General features: G+C 42.7%; 1 protein-coding gene across 1 annotated transcript in view; it reads left to right on the forward strand.

Annotated features, from left to right (window-relative positions):
• The window catches only part of PLCD1 (phospholipase C delta 1), a 209,470-nt gene that overhangs the window by 81,508 nt on the left and 109,686 nt on the right, over positions 1 to 18,276 (forward strand). The window contains exon 2 of the mRNA XM_073630034.1: positions 17,015 to 17,179. Within this exon, the coding sequence (XP_073486135.1) occupies positions 17,015 to 17,179 (165 nt within the window). The remainder of the gene's footprint in view (positions 1 to 17,014; positions 17,180 to 18,276) is intronic.

Raw genomic sequence — 18,276 nt, forward strand, 5'->3', positions numbered from 1 at the left:
TGATTTTGGTCTCATCTGACCACAACACTTTCACCCAAACTTCAGACAGGCCTGTACATGTGCTTTCTTGAGCAGGGGGACCTTGCGGGCGCTGCAGGATTTCAGTCCTTCACGGCGTAGTGTGTTACCAATTGCTTTCTTGGTGACTATGGTCCCAACTGCCTTGAGATCATTGACAAGATTCTCCTGTGTAGTTCTGGGCTGATTCCTCACCATTCTCATGATCATTGAAACTCCACGAGGTGAGATCTTGCATGGAGCCCCAGACCGAGGGAGATTGACCATTATTTTGTGTTTCTTCCATTTGAGAATAATCGCACCAACTGTTGTCACCCTCTCACCAAGCTGCTTGGCGATGGTCTTGTAGCCCATTCCAGCCTTGTGTAGGTCTACAATCTTGACCCTGACATCCTTGGACAGCTATTTGGTGTTGGTCATGGTGGAGAGATTGGAATCTGATTGCTTCTGTGGACTGGTGTCTTTTATACAGGTAACAAGCTGAGATTAGGGGCATTCTCTTTAACCACTTGCCACCCAGGCCAATTCTGACATTTCTCTCCTACATGTAAAAATCATTTTTTTTGCTAGAAAATGATATAGAACCCCCAAACATTTATATATTTTTTTTTTTAGCAAAGACCCTAGAGAATACAATGGCGGTTGTTGCAACTTTTTATCTCGCACGGTATTTGCGCAGCAATTTTTCAAACGGGTTTTTTTTGGGGGAAAGAAACAGTTTTGTGCTTTAAAAAAAAACAAAACAGTAAAGTTAGCCCAATGGTTTTGCATATTGTGAAAGATGAAGTTATGCCGAGTAAATAGATACCTAACATATCACGCTTCAAAATTGCACACGCTCATGGAATGGCGCCAAAGTTCGGTACTTAAAAATCCCCATAGGTGAAATTTTTTTTACTCGTTACATGTTTTGAGTTACAAAGGAGGTCTAGGGAAAAAATTATTGCTCTCACTCCAACGTTCGCGTTGTTACCTCACATGTATGGTTTGATATGTAGGCGGGACTTACGTATGCGTTCGCTTCTGCATGCAAGCACACGGGGACAGGGGTGCTTTAAAAAAAAAAAAAATTATTTTTTTTTATTGTTAATTATACTTTTTTTTATTTTGACACTATTGTGAAAAAAAAATAAAAATTTTGATCACTTTTTTTATTCCTATTACAAGGAATGTAAACATCCCTTGTAATAGGAATATGACACGACAGGTTCTCCTTATAGTGAGATATGGGGTCAATAAGACCCCACATCTCACCACTAGGCTGGGAAGCCTGAAATCAAAAATCAAAATAAACCAATCACTGCCTCCCAGCCAAAGTGGTGCCGTTTTTTTTTAATGCAGAGGCCGGGAGTGACGTCATAACATCGCGCCCGGCCTCCGATGATCATAGAAATCTCTATGATCAACACCCGGGGCCGGCGGATCCTCTGTCCGACTCACCAATCATAGTGGTGAGTCGGTAGAAGCACCAGTGTGGGGGGGACGTCTCCTCTCGCCTCCCGTAAGAACGATCAAGCGGCAGAACAGCCGCTATGATCATTCTTATGGTGTAGGGAATCGCTGGCTGAAAACGGCAATAGCCTGTAGCTACAGACATCATTCAGATATACCCGCTCAAAGTCCGTCACGTCATATGACGGCGGGCAGGAGTGAGGCGGTTAAGAGAGTGCTCCTAATCTCAGCTCGTTACCTGTATAGAAGACACCTGGGAGCCAAAAATCTTGCTGATTGATAGGGGATCAAATACTTATTTGACTCATTAAAATGCAAATCTATTTATAACTTTTTTGAAATGCATTTTTCTGGATATTTTTGTTGTTGTTCGGTTTCTCACTGTTAAAATAAACCTACCATTAAATTTAGAGACTGATCATTTTTTCCCCTCACTGTATTGAGTTCTAGGAACAGTATTTACAGACTTTTGAAGCTGACACATTTATAAAGATGTACAGGCCTTTTCTTCAATAAAGATTGTGAAAGACTGCATGTGTCCCACAAATTACTGGATCTAACTGCATTACTTTGATGTGAATGTTGTGTCCTGGAGATTGCTGTAAACTGAAGTCAAACACTCCCATGTGTGATCAGGCCATAATGACTGTTCCCTCGGAGTGTGGGTTGTGTGGTGTCATAGAAACTAGAAATTGCGCAATGGGCTACTTCTAAATTCTCCAACCTTCTAAGAAAGGTGGTGTGTGTGGTGTTTTTTTTTTTTTTTCTATTCTTTTTTTATTCCCTGACAACACATCAATCTATTATTGTAGTTCTGATTCATTGGAATGTCAAACACACAAAAGATGTTGGTTGAAGTCTATGTTTTTAGTCTAATGACTTGTATGTCATCGGTGAATAAGTGATATACACATATCATTGCACACAAAGAAACCAATACTGGACGTTTTACATGGTCATTGTCTAGTTATGGATTTCTTTTTTAGGTTTTTTATTTGTGTAAGTTAGTAAACTTTCAGCAAAAGTCCCATTTCAGAACCAGACAGTTTATTTTGTTTGCGCTATTTTGAGAACCAGGATGTAGAAGTAGTCTGACGTTTTTATACATGGACATTAATGCTTTGTTAGTAATGTCTCCTTTTTACCATGCTATAGAATAGGAAGGGAAAATGGAACATGTATACGATACGATGAGCAAAGGCAAGGACTATTCCGCTATCCTAGACATAATTTCTGTATATGTCTATAAAATTATACATAGGGGGAAGGGATAACAGGGGAGAAGGACAGGTGTGGTGGATGTAGAAATATGGGGAAGGGGTATTTGAGGGGGCATTGTTCTAGTTATAGGCCCAGAAGGGGGAGGGATGCCTGGACCTGCAACATCCCACAAGTTGAAATTGCGTTACACTCTGGGGGTCAGCTAAAATTAAAGAGGTAAGACTGACCTGTTTGAGGCTAAAATCTTCATATAATTTGATGTGAAAAGTAGAAGGATATGTCTTTCATTGTTTTATGCTTTGGTATATGCACAACCGCTGTTGTAATGGGGGGGGGGGGGGTTCTTGGTGACATCAAGTTGCTGGAATGCAGACTTTGGAGCAATTTAGTGTCAGTGACAGTTAATAGGTCTTGGTACGTTTGCCCACTGTCAAAGAAATTACCAGTCTATAATTTTAATGGTAGATTTATTTTAACAGTGAGAGACAAAACAACAACAAAAATATCCAGAAAACAGCATTTCAAAAGAGTTATAAATTGATTTGCATTTTAATGAGTCAAGTATTTGATCCCCTATCAATCAGCAAGATTTCTGGCTCCCAGGTGTCTTCTATACAGGTAACGAGCTCAGATTAGGAACACTCTCTCTTACCTATATAAAACGCACCTGTCCATAGAAGCAATCAGCCAAACAGATTCCAATCTCTCCACCATGACCATGACCAAAGAGCTGTCCAAGGATGTCAGGGACAAGATTGTAGACCTACACAAGGCTGGAATGGACTACAAGACCATCGCCAAGCAGCTTGGTGAGAGGGTGATAACAGTTGGTGTGATTATTCGTAAATGGAAGAAACACAAAATAACTGTCAATCTCCCTCGGTCTGGGGCTCCATGCAAGATCTCACCTCATGGAGTTTCAATGATCATGAGAACAGTGAGGAATCAGCCCAGAACTACACGGGAGAATCTTGTCCATGAGCTCAAGGAAGCTGGGACCATAGACACCAAGAAAACAATTGATAACACACTACAAAGTGAAGGACTGAAATCCTGCAGCGCCCACAAGGTCCCAATGTTCAAGAAAGCACATGTACAGGCCCATCTGTAGTTGGCTAATGAACATCTGAATGATTCAGAGGAGTACTGGGGAAAGTGTCGTGGTCAGATGAGACCAAAATCAAGCTCTTTGGCATCAACGCCCTGTGTTTGGAGGAGGAGGATTGCTGCCTTTGACCCAAAGAACACCATCTCCACTGTCAGACATGAAGGTGGAAACATGCTTTGGGGTGTTTATCTGCTAAGGGGACAGGACAACTTCACTGCATCAAAGGGACAATGGACGGGAACATGTATCGTCAAATCTTGGGTGAGAACCTCCTTCCCTCAGCCTGGGCATTGAAAATGGGTCGTGGATGGGTATTCCAGCATGACAATGACCCAAAACACACAGCCAAGGCAACAAAGGAGTGGCTCAAGAAGAAGCACATTAAGGTCCTGGAGTGTCCTAGCCAGTCTCCAGACCTAAATCCCATAGCAAATATGTGGAGGGAGCTGAAGGTTCGAGTTGCCAAACGTCAGCCTCGAAACCTTAATGACTTGGAGGGGAGTGGGACAAAATCCCTCCTGAGATATGTGCAAACCTGGTGGTGAACTACAAGAAACGTCTGACCTCTGTGATTGCCAGCAAGGGTTTTGCCGCCAAGTACTAAGTCATATTTTGCGAAGGGGTCAAATGCTTATTTCACTCATTAAAATGTAAATCGATTTATAACTTTTCTGAAATGCATTTTTATGGATTTTTTTGTTGTTCTGTCTCTCACCGTTAAAATAAACCTACCATTAAAATTCTTCGTCAGTGGGCAAACTTAAAAAATCAGCAGAGGATCAAATACTTTTTTCTCCCGCTGTACATTGGATCATGTCAGCAGAGCTCAGATTTAGATAAAGAGGGGTGGGTTGGGTGAGTTGCATGTAGATGTGTTGACCAAGAACATGCTATTAGGAGTAGAGAGCAGAGTGAGAAGATCATCGGTCTCCAGTGTCTCCTTCCACTGTCTAGCCAAAGGCTTGGGGACAAGACATGCAAGTGCTGCAGTAGAAAAAAATAGGTCTCCTGGTATGGCAGGCAGGGCTGTGCTGTGTGCCAGAGCTGGGTAAATCTCAGTAATGTATGGACAGGCAAAAAACATCTTTTAGGCAGGTAAAACCGATGTGTCATAAGTATTTATCTCTGCATTTAGTTGCTTGCCTGGAATTCGGCGTTCTTTAAAATACTATCAGTGATAATATATTATGATGATCTACAATCCTTTTTTTGTCCTCTGTTTTCGCAGCTTGATTTGTTCTTTTAGGCTTTTACAATATAACCACATTCTGTAAATATCATTTGCCTTAGAGTTAATCCAGTATGCATTGTAGAACCGTACTTTTCCAGTGTGTTTTGTAATAGGATCTCCAGTGCAGCAGATGCAGAGCCTTTCATGTGGAACAATACTGGCCAGACCCAGCCCTGCTGTCCTCTGTAGAAGTTCATTCTGCACATCTACCTAGAGCTGGAAAGAAAACTGAGTGCACTTCATAGTTGCTGATTTCAGGATGTTCATATAAAGAGGGTGCGGTTGTATATGTGCCAGAAGTTGAACTGTTGTTGTTCAGTGCTTCAATCAAAGTCACATGCAGTAACTCTTTCTATGAAGTTAACGGGCATAAAAAAAAAAAATATGATTTGAACCATCACTAATATGTGGTCTTTTAATAAAATATTGCACATAATATGTATAGCAAAACTAGATAAGCTAGATCTGGATATTTTAGAGTGGTTGCAAACCTCAGACATGAAATATGAACAAAGCATATCCCTCTATAGTGTGTACTTGTCTCGATCCAGAGCACTGTGTCATTTCCCTGTGCTGCTTCGATCCCCTGCTATCTGCATGAGTCACTTCTGACAACTTTTCCTGACACCAAGAGCTAAAAAGGTGACAGGGGAGGGATCTCCAGTATTGTGAATGACCGCCCCAGTTATGTTCCTGTGTGCTGGGGGGGTTCTTCCCTCCCTTCTTCCCTTCCCTCCTCACTGAGCTCTGCAATATGTTATTTCCGTTCTCCTCCCCCTGCTTTCTTAAAACTCAGACAAGCTTTATAAATTCTGGTCTTTGAATGGATGCAGAAAAGAGATTGCTACAGATAAACAGGTACAACTTATGTAAGAGTACATAAGGTATAAATAGGGCCAAGGATAAATCCAAGGGAAAAACCAAGCTTACTTACCGACCAGCTCGCAGACAACCAAATAAACCTGTCTAACAGGATGCGTTAAAAGCAGGGGTTTAGTCTGCACGCATTTGCAAATACATGCGTAAGCTACAGAGCCTCTCCACGGCACCCTGGTATCTGTGGTACCGAACACTAACTTTATAAGTGTCCCCACAGTGGAGGCACATGCATTCTGATGGATAGGTGGAGGGCAGGTGGACTGAAGGGGAGCCACCCCTTCTTATAGGTACAGGGGCACACCGAACACCCAGCATATAGCACAATGGCTGCGAAGGTGTCAGTGCGTTGCCTGACCAATATAAATTTGCAAATGCATGCAGACTAAACCCCTGCTTTTAACGCATACTGTTATACAGGTTTATTTGGTTGTCTGCGAGCTGGTCGGTAAGTAAGCTTGGCTTTTTTCCTTGGATTTATCCTTGGCCTTGTTTAGTAGGAGGATTTGTTTGTTCTCTGTGTATCACCCAAGACCAGTCACTTCATTGGGTATGTGTAAGGGTTTACAACCACTTTAAATGAACAGATCTGTTAGTTGTGTTACCAACCATTCACATATCCTCTTAGTTTCTTTATAGACCAGAGTTACCTTTTTTATTTTTTATGTGGCTGTAAACCCTTACATACAGTATATGGACTGAAGTGACTAGGCTACACAAATCCTCCTGCATAAGTTGTATTAGTTTATCTGCAGGCGCTCTTCTCTACAGCCTTCTAAAACTCAGATTAAAGGCTTTTTCTCAGCTCCATCAGGCAGGGTTCAGAGATCTAATGTCACATACTTTTTTTTAAATCTTCCTTTCCTTTTTTTGTTTTTTTTTTTTTTTTTTTTCTTTTTTTAGCAGGTCTTTGGCCTGTGACTGGAAGCTACTCTGAACAATTTCAAAGTGAGACTGTCCCAATACAAGCCTGGTGGTTACACATTGATTGTCCCTTCATTAACATACAATCCAGAAGCAAAGCTTCTAGATCTTTAAGACAGTCTAAAGATGATGCGATTTTCTTTCCTGCAACCAAGGGCTGCCCGGAGTTCAGCTTCAGTTGAAGAAGCTGAAGTTAGAAGCTGATTGGTTACTATGCACAGCTGCACCAGTATCCGTGTGCACCCAATTTGTCTGTGAAGAGACTGCAGGAGATCAGCATCACTGAGATGCAACAAAAAGATGAAAAAGGCTAATTTGAAAAAGTGCACCCAGGAACACGTCCCTTCTCTTCCTGTGCAATGCAAGTCTGTGTAAGGATACCTGTGCTGAGAAGTGTGGCTGTTATCAGCTATGTCAGTATAAAGCACAGGAGTGTGAGCGCAGGAAGTAGCATCCAAATGAGTGGCAAACGTTATTATCTAACCATTCATTTCAGCCTTTTCACAATCTTTTTTAAAAGAGCATATGTGTATTTAAGATAGATTTCATGCATGTTAAAGAGGAAGTAAACCCTGATGGGTGTTACTTCCTCTTTGTTTCCCTGCAAAGGGAAAGCATAATGGGCTACTGTGCATTGACACTTACCTGCAGGAGAAGCCCACGTTGTCCCCGTCTTCCTCGCTAGTAGCGAGCGTCCATTCTTCACCCCTCTTCCTTCTGGGGCCGCGAACTCCAGCTCTGTGACTGGCTGGAGTCGCGTGACATCACTCCTGCGCTTGCGCGCGGGAGCCGCCTTTAACGTCACGACCTGCGTGCCCTTTCTAACTCCGGCGCATGCGCAGAAGAAATCGCCCCAAGGGCGATTTGCAAATGTCTCCTAGAACGTGCAGGTCAGGGAGATATTTCAAGCACCTACAGGTAAGCCTTAATCTAGGCTTACTTGTAGGTTAAAGTGGTTGTAAAGGGTTTGCAACCACTTTAATGACCTGTAAAAGCCTCCTTGTGAGGTCACCCAAAAGCCTAGAGCCTGCTGCTGGGTGCCACCATCTTGGATGTGATGTCCACAGACTTCGACTCAATAGTCCGGTAGTAAACAATATTAAGACACTCCCAGAGGAGGAGAGGGCTATGATGTGCACGGAGAGGCTCCTGGGCTAGTTATTGGACTCCCTGAAGTAGTCAATTTGCTAACAGGTTCTAAGACACCATTGCAAGTGCAAATAATTTATGCAAAAGGTAAAACATTGCAATTTTATGCATTTAAAATACCAGATTTTTATGTTCGTTAGCTCTTTCTTTTCCAAGTTGCTGACGTGGTCGTTTAAAGTGTAAATATGCTTTTTTGTAAAGCTGAACTATGCTGTTCCATATGGGTATAGCAACATAGGGGGTTATTTACGAAAGGCAAATCCACTTTGCACTACAAGTGCAAACTACAAGTGCAAAGTGCACTTGAAATTGCACTGAAAGTGCACTTGGAAGTGCAGTCGCTGTAGATCCGAGGGGGACATGCAAGGAGAATAAAACCAGCATTTTAGCTTGTACATGATTGGCTAATAAAATCAGCAGAGCTTCCCCTCATTTCAGATCTACCCCTCAGATTTACAGAAAGTGCACTTTCAGTGCAATTTCAAGCGCACTTTGCACTTGTAGTTTGCACTTGTAGTGCAAAGCAGATTTGCCTTTCATAAATAACCCCCATAGTGTGCTGAACTTGCCTACCAGCTAGGGCTCCCTTTCTGTTAACCCCCCCCCCCCCGATCCTCCATTGTGATAGCAGGCTAGGGATCCTCTCCCCGCGCACCTGCTGTCACAATTTTAAAAAAACACGGCCATGAGAGGATCTGCCCATCTGGCCGCGTCATTCATTCACAGAGTTCTCCCATTCATAGAACTCTGTGAATGAATGATGCGGCCAGGTGGGCGGATCCCCTCATGGCCATGTTTTTTAAAAATTGTGACAGCAGGTGTGGGGAGAGAATCCCTAGCCTGCTATCACAATAGGGGATCTGGGGGGGGTTTAAACAGAAAGGGAGCCCTAGCTGGTAGGCAAGTTTGCGGCTGCTGGCTTGTAGTTCTCAATGAACTACCAGGGTGCTGGTAGTTCATTGAGAGGTAGCTCATCGATGCTTCCTGTCATGACTGCCTGCTTGTACAAGGTACAAGCAGACGGATACACTGAAGAGCCTGAGATTGCACCCGTAATCTTCTAATCGTGGGTGCAATGCTTTGCAGGCTCCTATTAAAAGAAAATAATTAATGCACATTTTTTACCGGCAAAAAGATGTGCATTTTATTATATATTTTTTATTTTGTACAAAGGTGAATTTATCCTTTAACCCCTTGAGCTCCAGAAAGGTTTACACCCTCTTCCTGACCAGGCCATTTTTTGCGATACAGTACGGTGTTACTTTAACTGACAATTGCGCGGTCGTGCGACGCTATAACGAAATTATATTTGTGTCCTTTTTTTTTCCCCACAACTAGAGCTTTCTTTTTGGTGGAATGTGATCACCTCTGTGGTGTTTATTTTTTGCTCTATAAACAAAAAAAGACTGTCAATTTTGAAAAAAGAAACATTTTTTACTTCTTTTGCTATAAAACATACCCAATAAAATTTTAAAAAAAAATCTAATTTCTTCATCAGTTTAGATCAATATGTATTCTGCTACATATTTTTGGTAAAAAAATCCCAATCAGCGTATATTGATTGGTTTGTGGAAAAGTTATAGCGTCTACAAACTATGGGATATTTCAGATTTTTTTACTAGTAATGGCAGCGATCAGCGACTTTTAGCAGGACTGCGATATGGCAGCGGACAAATCGGACACCTGAAACTTCTGATACTTTTTGGGGACCAGTGACATTGGGCAATCAAAGGGTTAAATGTTTGCCTAGGTTGCGCTTACTCACTGTGTGGGTGGTGCTTTGACTAGGGGAAGGCAAAGATCCGTGTTCCTGCTTTGAAGAAACACAGGATCAAACTTGTTTACATAGGCAGATTGCCGTTCTGCTTGTGTTTGGAACGATCGGCAGGTCCCGGCAGACACTGAGTCTGCCGGACCCGCTGATTGGCTTCCGATGTGTCTGCTCACAGTGGGACTGGGACCTAGGTACGTGATCTGGCACGGAGCGGCCGCTCTGTACGTGGGGCGGTTGCTAAGTGGTTAAACAATGAAGTCCAAAACTGCACTTACAAGAAGCTTCTTAAAAGTTATTATAGAGACGGAGCAACTGTTGGGTCCAGCACCCCCTAATGCCACAGGAGGAAGTCCTTGTACTTTTGGGACGCACAGTGCTGAGCATATACTCTCTCCTGTCACAGCCGCTGAGCTAATCATATGCAATAATAAAGATATTGGAGTTGATTTACTAAAACTGGAGAGTGCAAAATCTGGTGCAGCTGTGTACAGAAACCAATCAGCTTTCATGTTTTTTTTTTTTTTTGTAAAGGCTTAATTGAACAAGCTGAAGTTAGAAGCTGGTTAGCTACCGTGCACAGCTGCACCAGATTTTACCCTTTCCAGTTTTAGTAGGTTAACCCCTATGTGTAAATATCCAGGCAAGACAGACAAGTCATGCATCAAAAGAGCTTCTAGAAACTATAGCTTTTATCATCTATCTTCTTTCACACTTGGCTTTGCGCAATAGTCAATTTTGTGTTTTTTTTTTTTTTTTTTTTTTTTTTTTTTATAGTTATGGCAAAGTAAAGAATTTTCCATTGTACCAAGGAATAACTTTGTAGATATTCCCACGCATTTCATCTTCGTATAACAGATTTTTTCCAACCACATGGTGTCCTGAGAAGTTGTGAACTGTGTGGCTATTTTTTTGCTTTGAATAGAATAGGACATTTTATTTGCTGTTTGAAGCCAATGTGCCCATAGAAAGATTTCCCTTTGTTTGCTGTTCCTGAAACAATTCATGTCAGAATTCCCATTATTTTCTGTGTTGGTAACAATAGAACAAATACAGAATGTGTACCTCCCCAGTGGGGGTACAGGCAGGCAAAGAGGTTTTAAGGTCTCATACACATGGGTGCAGAGGGTGGTATTTCTGTGGTTGGGTGTTGTTTACAGCCGCCTGTACTAATCAATGACAGGATTGGCCTTGCCAGACTACTATTGGGTGGCCATTTTGGTCACAGTTCACGGTGGTATGTGCTCTCTAGGGCCAATGTAGCTGTGTGTCTGGAGGCATCTGTTCTTGGGTTGCTCCAGGAGCTGGTCAACTTGGTATATAGGGGTTGTCGGGCCTATGCTGACTTTCCACTTCCTACTAGAACAACATTAAGGGTCTGGGTGGTGGCCAGGCATAGGTTTGGCCTCCCCAATCAGTGGTCCCCTTTTACCCCACTGTGGGGGAACCCCAGCCTTCTACAGTTCCGCTCTATTCCTGACCCCCAGGTGTGGGCCCGGTATGGCATTAAAATTATTGGGGATGTGTTCTTGACTTGGGCCTTGCGCCCCTTCCCGGATCTCAAGGCCAAATTTCACTTGCCTGCTTGCTCCCACATGTTCTGGAGCTGCACGAGAATTGCTCAGTATTGGGAGGAGGTGGTGGAACTCACTAATGGTCACCTCCAGGTGACTCTTCCAGTCTCACTGGAGATGGCTCAGTTGGGAATTCAGGATGATGAGCAGCGGCCTAGGTGTACTAAACTACTGCTAGCATACCTCTTCTTTTATGCCAAATGGGAAATAATTCTTAGATGAAATGCCCATTCCCCTCCCTCCATAGGTTCATGGGGAAAAAAACAATGCTGCTCTCCCTCTATGTAAGTTAACTTACATTAACAGGAATTGCCCCAAGAAATTTGACAAGGTGTGGCAGTCATGGATGGCTTAGTCTGGGCACTTCCTTTCCTGTGCTTTGCCTTTTAGTACTGGAGTGGCTGCTTTACCCTTTCATTGTCTCTGTTGGGTCTTGATTGGGAAATGGGATTGGTGTTTTATTTTCCTTCGTTTTTATTGATTATTGATAGGTTATTCTCCATTTGAGGTTTACCCATGGTGTTAGAACTATTAGTTTATCGGTTCACCTGATGTGTATTTTAATCTCTTTAGAACTGTCAGTGTATAATATACTTCTTGATATTGTCCATATTTTTACTCTGTACCATGTCTTTGTTCAATAAAGGAACATTCTGATTGTTAAAAAAAAAATCAATGACAGGATGCAACTGTGCGCTAGTAAACGCAGATCTAAGTATATACATGTGTACAGGTACAGATGTACACTCCTGGATGTAGACTTCTGTGTCCAGGGGTGTACATCCATACCTGTTCTCATCTATGTGCTTAGATTTGTGTTTAACAGTATTCAAACGCATCCTGTTATTTGTACAGGTGGCTGTCCGCAACACCTAAGACACCCAACCACAGAAATACAGGCAGTTTTATGCTGTATGGCCATCTGCGTTTGCACCCGTGTGTATAAGCCTGAGCACTCCTACTCTATCCAAGACTGAAAGAGAAAAAAAAAAGGGTTTGGCTTTACATGCACTTTAATTATTTATACAACAAAATAGTGTGGTGCATTCATTGGTAGCTTATTATCTAAATGGTGTATGGGGTGTGTGTGTGTGTGTGTTTGTGTATATACATATAAAATACACACACAGTATCTCCCAGAAGTGAGTACACCCCTCACATTTTTGTAAATATTTTATTCTATCTTTTCATGTGACAACACTGGAAATGATATTTTGCTAAAATGTAAAGTAGTGAGTGTACAGCTTGTATAACAGTGTAAATTTGCTGTCCCCTCAAAATAACTTAACACACAGCCAATAATGTCTAAACCGATGGCAACAAAAGTGAGTACACCCCTAAGTGAAAATGTCCAAATTGGGCCCAAAATGTTAATATTTTGTGTGGCCTGCATTATTTTCAAGCACTGCCTTAAATCTCTTGGACATTGAGTTCACCAGAGATTCACAGGTTGCCACTGGAGTCCTCTTCCATGACGACACCCCGGAGCTAGTGGATGCTGGAGACCTTGCGCTCCTCCACCTTCCATTTGAGGATGCCCCACAGATGCTCAATAGAGTTTAGGTCTGGAGACATGCTTGGCCAGTTCATCACCTTTACCTTCTGCTTCTTTAGCAAGGCAGTGGTTGTCTTGGAGGTGTGTTTGGGGTCATTATCATGTTGGAATACTGCCCTGCGGTCCAGTCTCCGAAGGGAGGGGATCATGCTCTGCTTCAGTATGTCACAATACACGTTGGCATTCATGGTTACCTCAATGAACTGTAGCTCCCCAGTGCCAGCAGCACTCATGCAGCCCCAGACCATGACACTCCCACCACCATGCTTGACTGTAGGCAAGACACACTTGTCTTTGTACTCTGTCACGAATGTCGCGTCTACCCCAATGCAGGTGGTCAGACACTATAGCTAGCTACTGTGTGCTTCACCTACAGCAGCCCCCTTTCCCTTAAGACAAGCAGGCTTGCCGGTACTTGGTTGCCCCCAGGACTTATACACAATGCTATAGTGCCTGGCTACCACACTAGGGCAGGTGCGAGCAGAGCAAACAGACTACTTGCAGTTTAGCAGACTGCTTCTAACACGGTCCAGGTAATAGGCAGGCTGAGTTCAAGGAATAATCCAATATCTGATCTAGGTCATACACAGGGAGAATCAACAGCAAGCAAGGCAGACAAACGGGAGGCTTGATCAAGAACAATGCAGTAACTGTGTCTCTATCACAAGCAAGGGATAGATTGTTTGGTTTGCTTATATCAGGTGACTGATCAGATCAATCATCTTGCAGGTGAACACAGACAGGGGAGAAGCAACAACCAACACCCGGATGCTGGAATGAGCAACAGGGGCAATAAGTGATCATGACATACTCCTCACCTGGTTGCCGCCACACACGCTTGACACCAAATCTGAACCAAATAAGTTTATCTTGGTCTCATCAGACCACAGGACATGGTTCCAGTAATCCATCTCTTTACTCTGCTTGTCTTCAGCAAAATGTTTGCGGGCTTACTTGTGTATCATCTTTAGAAGAGGCTTCCTTCTGGGACGACAGCCATGCAGACCAGTTTGATGCAGCGTGCGGCGTATGGTCTGAGCACTGACAGACTGACCCCCCACCCCTTCAACCTCTGTAGTAATGCTGGCAGCACTCATACGTCTATTTCCCAGAGACAACCTCTGGATATGACGCTGAGCACGTGCACTCAACCACTTTGGTCGACCATAGCGAGGCCTGTTCTGAGTGGAACCTGTCCTGTTAACCACTTCCCTACCTGCCTATAGTCATATGATGTCCACAGATGGGATCTCCCATCCTGGGTGGACGTCATATGACGTCCTGGGATTCCCGGCCGTCTAGGGGGCGCGCGCCCGCCGCGTTGCTCGGGACGCGGTGCCTGTGCCCGGCGGCCGCAATGTCCGCCGTGCACCCGCGATTGCCCGTTAACCGGGCCGGACCGTGGATCTGTGTGTGTAAACACACAGATCCACAGCCTGTCAGCTCTGAGGAGAGCGATCTGTGTTCCCAGAACGAGGAACACTGATCGGTCTCCTCCCCTTGAGCGTCCCCTCCCCCTTCAGTTAGAATCATTCCCTAGGAAACATATTAACCCCTCCCCGCCCCCTAGTGGTTAACCCCTTCACTGCCTGTCACATTTACACAGTAATCAATGCAATTTTATAGCATTGATCGCTGTATAAATGTGAATGATCCCAAAAATGTGTCAAAAGTGTCCGATGTGTCCGCCATAATGTCGCAGTCATGAAAAAAAATCGTGATCGCCGCTAAAAAAATAAATAAATTTTTTTTTTTTTTAAAATGCCATAAATCTATCCCGTATTTTATAGACACTATAACTTTTGCGCAAACCAATCAATATACGCTTATTGCGATTTTTTTTACCAAACATATGTAGAAGAAAACGTATCGGCCGAAACTGAGGAAAAAATTTGTTTTTAAAAAAAAAAATTGGGATATTTATTATAGCAAAAAGTAAAAAATATTGTGTTTTTTTTCAAAATTGTCGCTCTTCTTTTGTTTATAGCGCAAAAAATAAAAACCGCAGAGGCGATCAAATACCACCAAAATAAAGCTCTATTTGTGGGGAAAAAAGGACGTCAATTTTTTTTGGGTACAACTTAGCATGACCGCGCAGTTGACGTTCAAAGTGCGACAGCGCTGAAAACTAAAAATTGGCCTGGGAAGGAATGGGGTGAAATTGCCCTGTATTGAACCGGTTAAACCGCTGTATGGTCTTGGCCACCATGCTGCAGCTCAGTTTCAGGGTCTTGGCAATCTTCCTATAGCCCAGGCCATCTTTATGTAGAGCAACAATTCTTTTTTTCAGATCCTCAGAGAGTTCTCTGCCATGAGGTCCCATGTTGAACTTCCAGTGACCAGTATGAGAGAGTAAGAGTGATAACACCAAATTTAACACACCTACTCCCCATTCACACCTGAGACCTTGTAACACTAACGAGTCACATGACATCGGGGAGGGAAAATGGCTAATTGGGCCCAATTTGGACATTTTCACTTAGGGGTACTTACTTTTGTTGCCAGTGGTTTAGACATTAATGGCTGTGTGTTGAGTTATTTTGGGGGGACAGCAAATTTACACTGTTATACAAGCTGTACACTCACTACTTTACATTGTAGCATTGTGTAATTTCTTCAGTGTTGTCACATGAAACAATATAATAAAATATTTACAAAAATGTGAGGGGTGTACTTACTTTTTTGAGCTACTGTGTGTGTATATATAGTAGTATTTATTTTATTAAACATGCTAGTATGTGAGATAGCACATTAAAGAAAATCTCTGACTATGAAAGCCACTCATGGTTTGTTTTTCAATGTAAAATTTATTCTGCAGATAAAAAGGGAGAAGCTGATTGCTGTAGGCAACACAGTGAATTGTTGTTTCATGATTTTTCATTTCTGAATCTTCCAACAGTCTGGAGATGGGTAGATAGGTAGGAGTAGCTTATTTTTGAAGAATAAGCAGTCTTTTTAGACTGTAAAAATTATAAAATAGATGATTGGTGCCTGTAAAGAGGACTTCTGCCTTTTCTTATCAGACATATAAAAATGAGAGATGGTGTATTTATGGGTGATCTGCTTCCCAACATTTGACATAATGAACACCTTAATGAAGTCATTCATAGCTGGGCATATGCAAGGTACTTAGCCTCTGTTCACACTATGCTCCGCATGTGAATCACACTGGAACCGTACCGCATTCCTATTCAATTCACATGCGGTTCAGTTTGGTGCGATTTGAGCCCATTTTTTTTTAATGGGCTCAAATCGCACCGCATCACACAAGTCATGCACGCAACAATTTTGGAACCGCACTGTAACTGGATTGCATGGTACTTTTGTATTATGGAATCCGGCACAGGCAAACACACTGCATTTGCGACCTGCATTTTCGGGTGTCATTAAGATTGCACTGACACTCACTGCAGATCGCAAGGGCAGTGCGATTTGAATGAGGTGCGGGATTGTGGGGTTTCCTGCACCGCTTTATTGTACACCTAGGCTGAACTTGAAAAGGCTTCTTCATCCAATTGTATTGCAGCTGCATTATTATGAGTGTACAGTCATATATATGCTGTATATTTTTTTTGCTATATGCATCCTCATTTAGCTTTACTCACTACAACTGTGTCTGAGTCTTCACCTTGAGTCAAGCCCCGTTAGCTGCCTGACCTCCCACAATGAGGTAAATTTACTAAAGGCAAATAGATTGTGCACTTTGCAAGTGCAATTGCTCCAGAGCTTAGTAAATCGCAAAGAATACCCAATCACATGCAAGAAAAAACAAAAAAAAACATTTTTGCTTGCACATGTTTGGATGATGGAAGTTTCCCTCATTTACTAAGCTCTGGAGAAACTGCACTTGTAGAGCGCAACTGTACTTACAAAGTTCACTTTTTTTTTCCTTTTAGTGAATCTACCCCACTGTGTCATAATACCATCAGAAACTGTTTCATTCCTCTTACCAGTGAGATGTTTTTAGAGGGATATGGGATATTACAGGTCCCTACAAATAGCTTTAGTACCACATTATGCATGGTCTTGTGGGTTTTTTTTCTGTCCTGTCTGGATAATTTGTTTCCTTTTTAAAATCTGTATTTATTAAGTTCAAAATGTTGTCATCATTTTAACATTTGCCACCTCTGTACAGGTTTACAAGATGATGAGGATCTGAAGTATCTTTTGAAGGGAAGTCCACTGTCCAAAGTCAAGTCTGCATCATGGAAAAGGTCAAGGCATTACAAGCTGCAAGAGGACTGCAAGACTATCTGGCATGATTCAAAAAAGATCTTTAAGTCGCCTGACTCCCAAACTTGTGAGTAGATGGTGAAGAACTTTTATATTGAATTAAAGATGAACAATAAAGATGCACAGTCATGTGAAAATATTTGAATGTAATCTGAAATAGGCTTGTTTTTTCCTTGCTGACAGTCCCAAATGTTGATTGTGTAAAACGTGTAACACTAAGCCAGAGGAGTAATTTCCTACTAAAATATGGCTGTCAGGATAAAGAACAGCCTTGCAATATACCAGGGGTAGGCAACCTTAAAGAGGTGGAGATCTACCTGAACAACATTGGAGAAGCCAAAGATCAACCAAGCACAGTGTCGCCTCCTCACACCTGATTTAAATGTCTAATTGTCATACTACCATGTCGCAGTCGCATGCATTGTGTGGCAATCATGGGTTTAAATCAGGTGGTGAGGAGGCAACACATGGCCTCCACACCACCTGTCAAATACACTCGGATCACTTTTCAGAGAAGCAGCATTGCCCTTAGTTGGATTTCGCCAAGGCACCCTTAGGGCTCGTTCACATGTAAAGTTGGGGCGTGGTAAAACCCTGCAGTTGAGTCCCGGATCAGTGTGAAAGCATCCCTGTACTATTATGTCCAGTGTATTGCTTCACACTGACCTAAAGAACTCTTCTTTGCTGCTGCTGGCACCACTCTGGAGACCGCTAGCCGGGTTGAGAGGCAGAGTGCAGATGGTATCACTCCGCATGGGACAGGAGCCAGCACCACAGAGCAGGCATTAGCTAATGTGGCTCTTGCTCCCTACTACAGCTCCAACTTTACCAGTAGTCCCTCTGATTTGCCCTCTGATCCTCTGGAATGGCGGGTCAGCAAGCCCAGACTATGATCCACCAGTCACCTGTCTGCGATCTACAGGTTGCTGACCCCTGCAATATACTGTCAGATTCTCAACTTAATTTATGTATATTAAATCAAAGCTATAGCCAAGTGATATGGGTGGATGTAGTGTGATCAATGACAAAATATTCTGTTCCTTGTTCCTGCAATTGACCAATTTCAGCATGTGAGAATGCTTAGCTGAGCATTTGCATAGGCACTTTGCTGTTTCTGCTTAATACAGTTGGAAATCTCATGCATGCAGACCTTGAGGAATCCTA

The sequence above is a fragment of the Aquarana catesbeiana genome, linkage group LG05 (genome assembly GCF_042186555.1).
Source record: "Aquarana catesbeiana isolate 2022-GZ linkage group LG05, ASM4218655v1, whole genome shotgun sequence".
Taxonomy (NCBI): domain Eukaryota; kingdom Metazoa; phylum Chordata; class Amphibia; order Anura; family Ranidae; genus Aquarana; species Aquarana catesbeiana.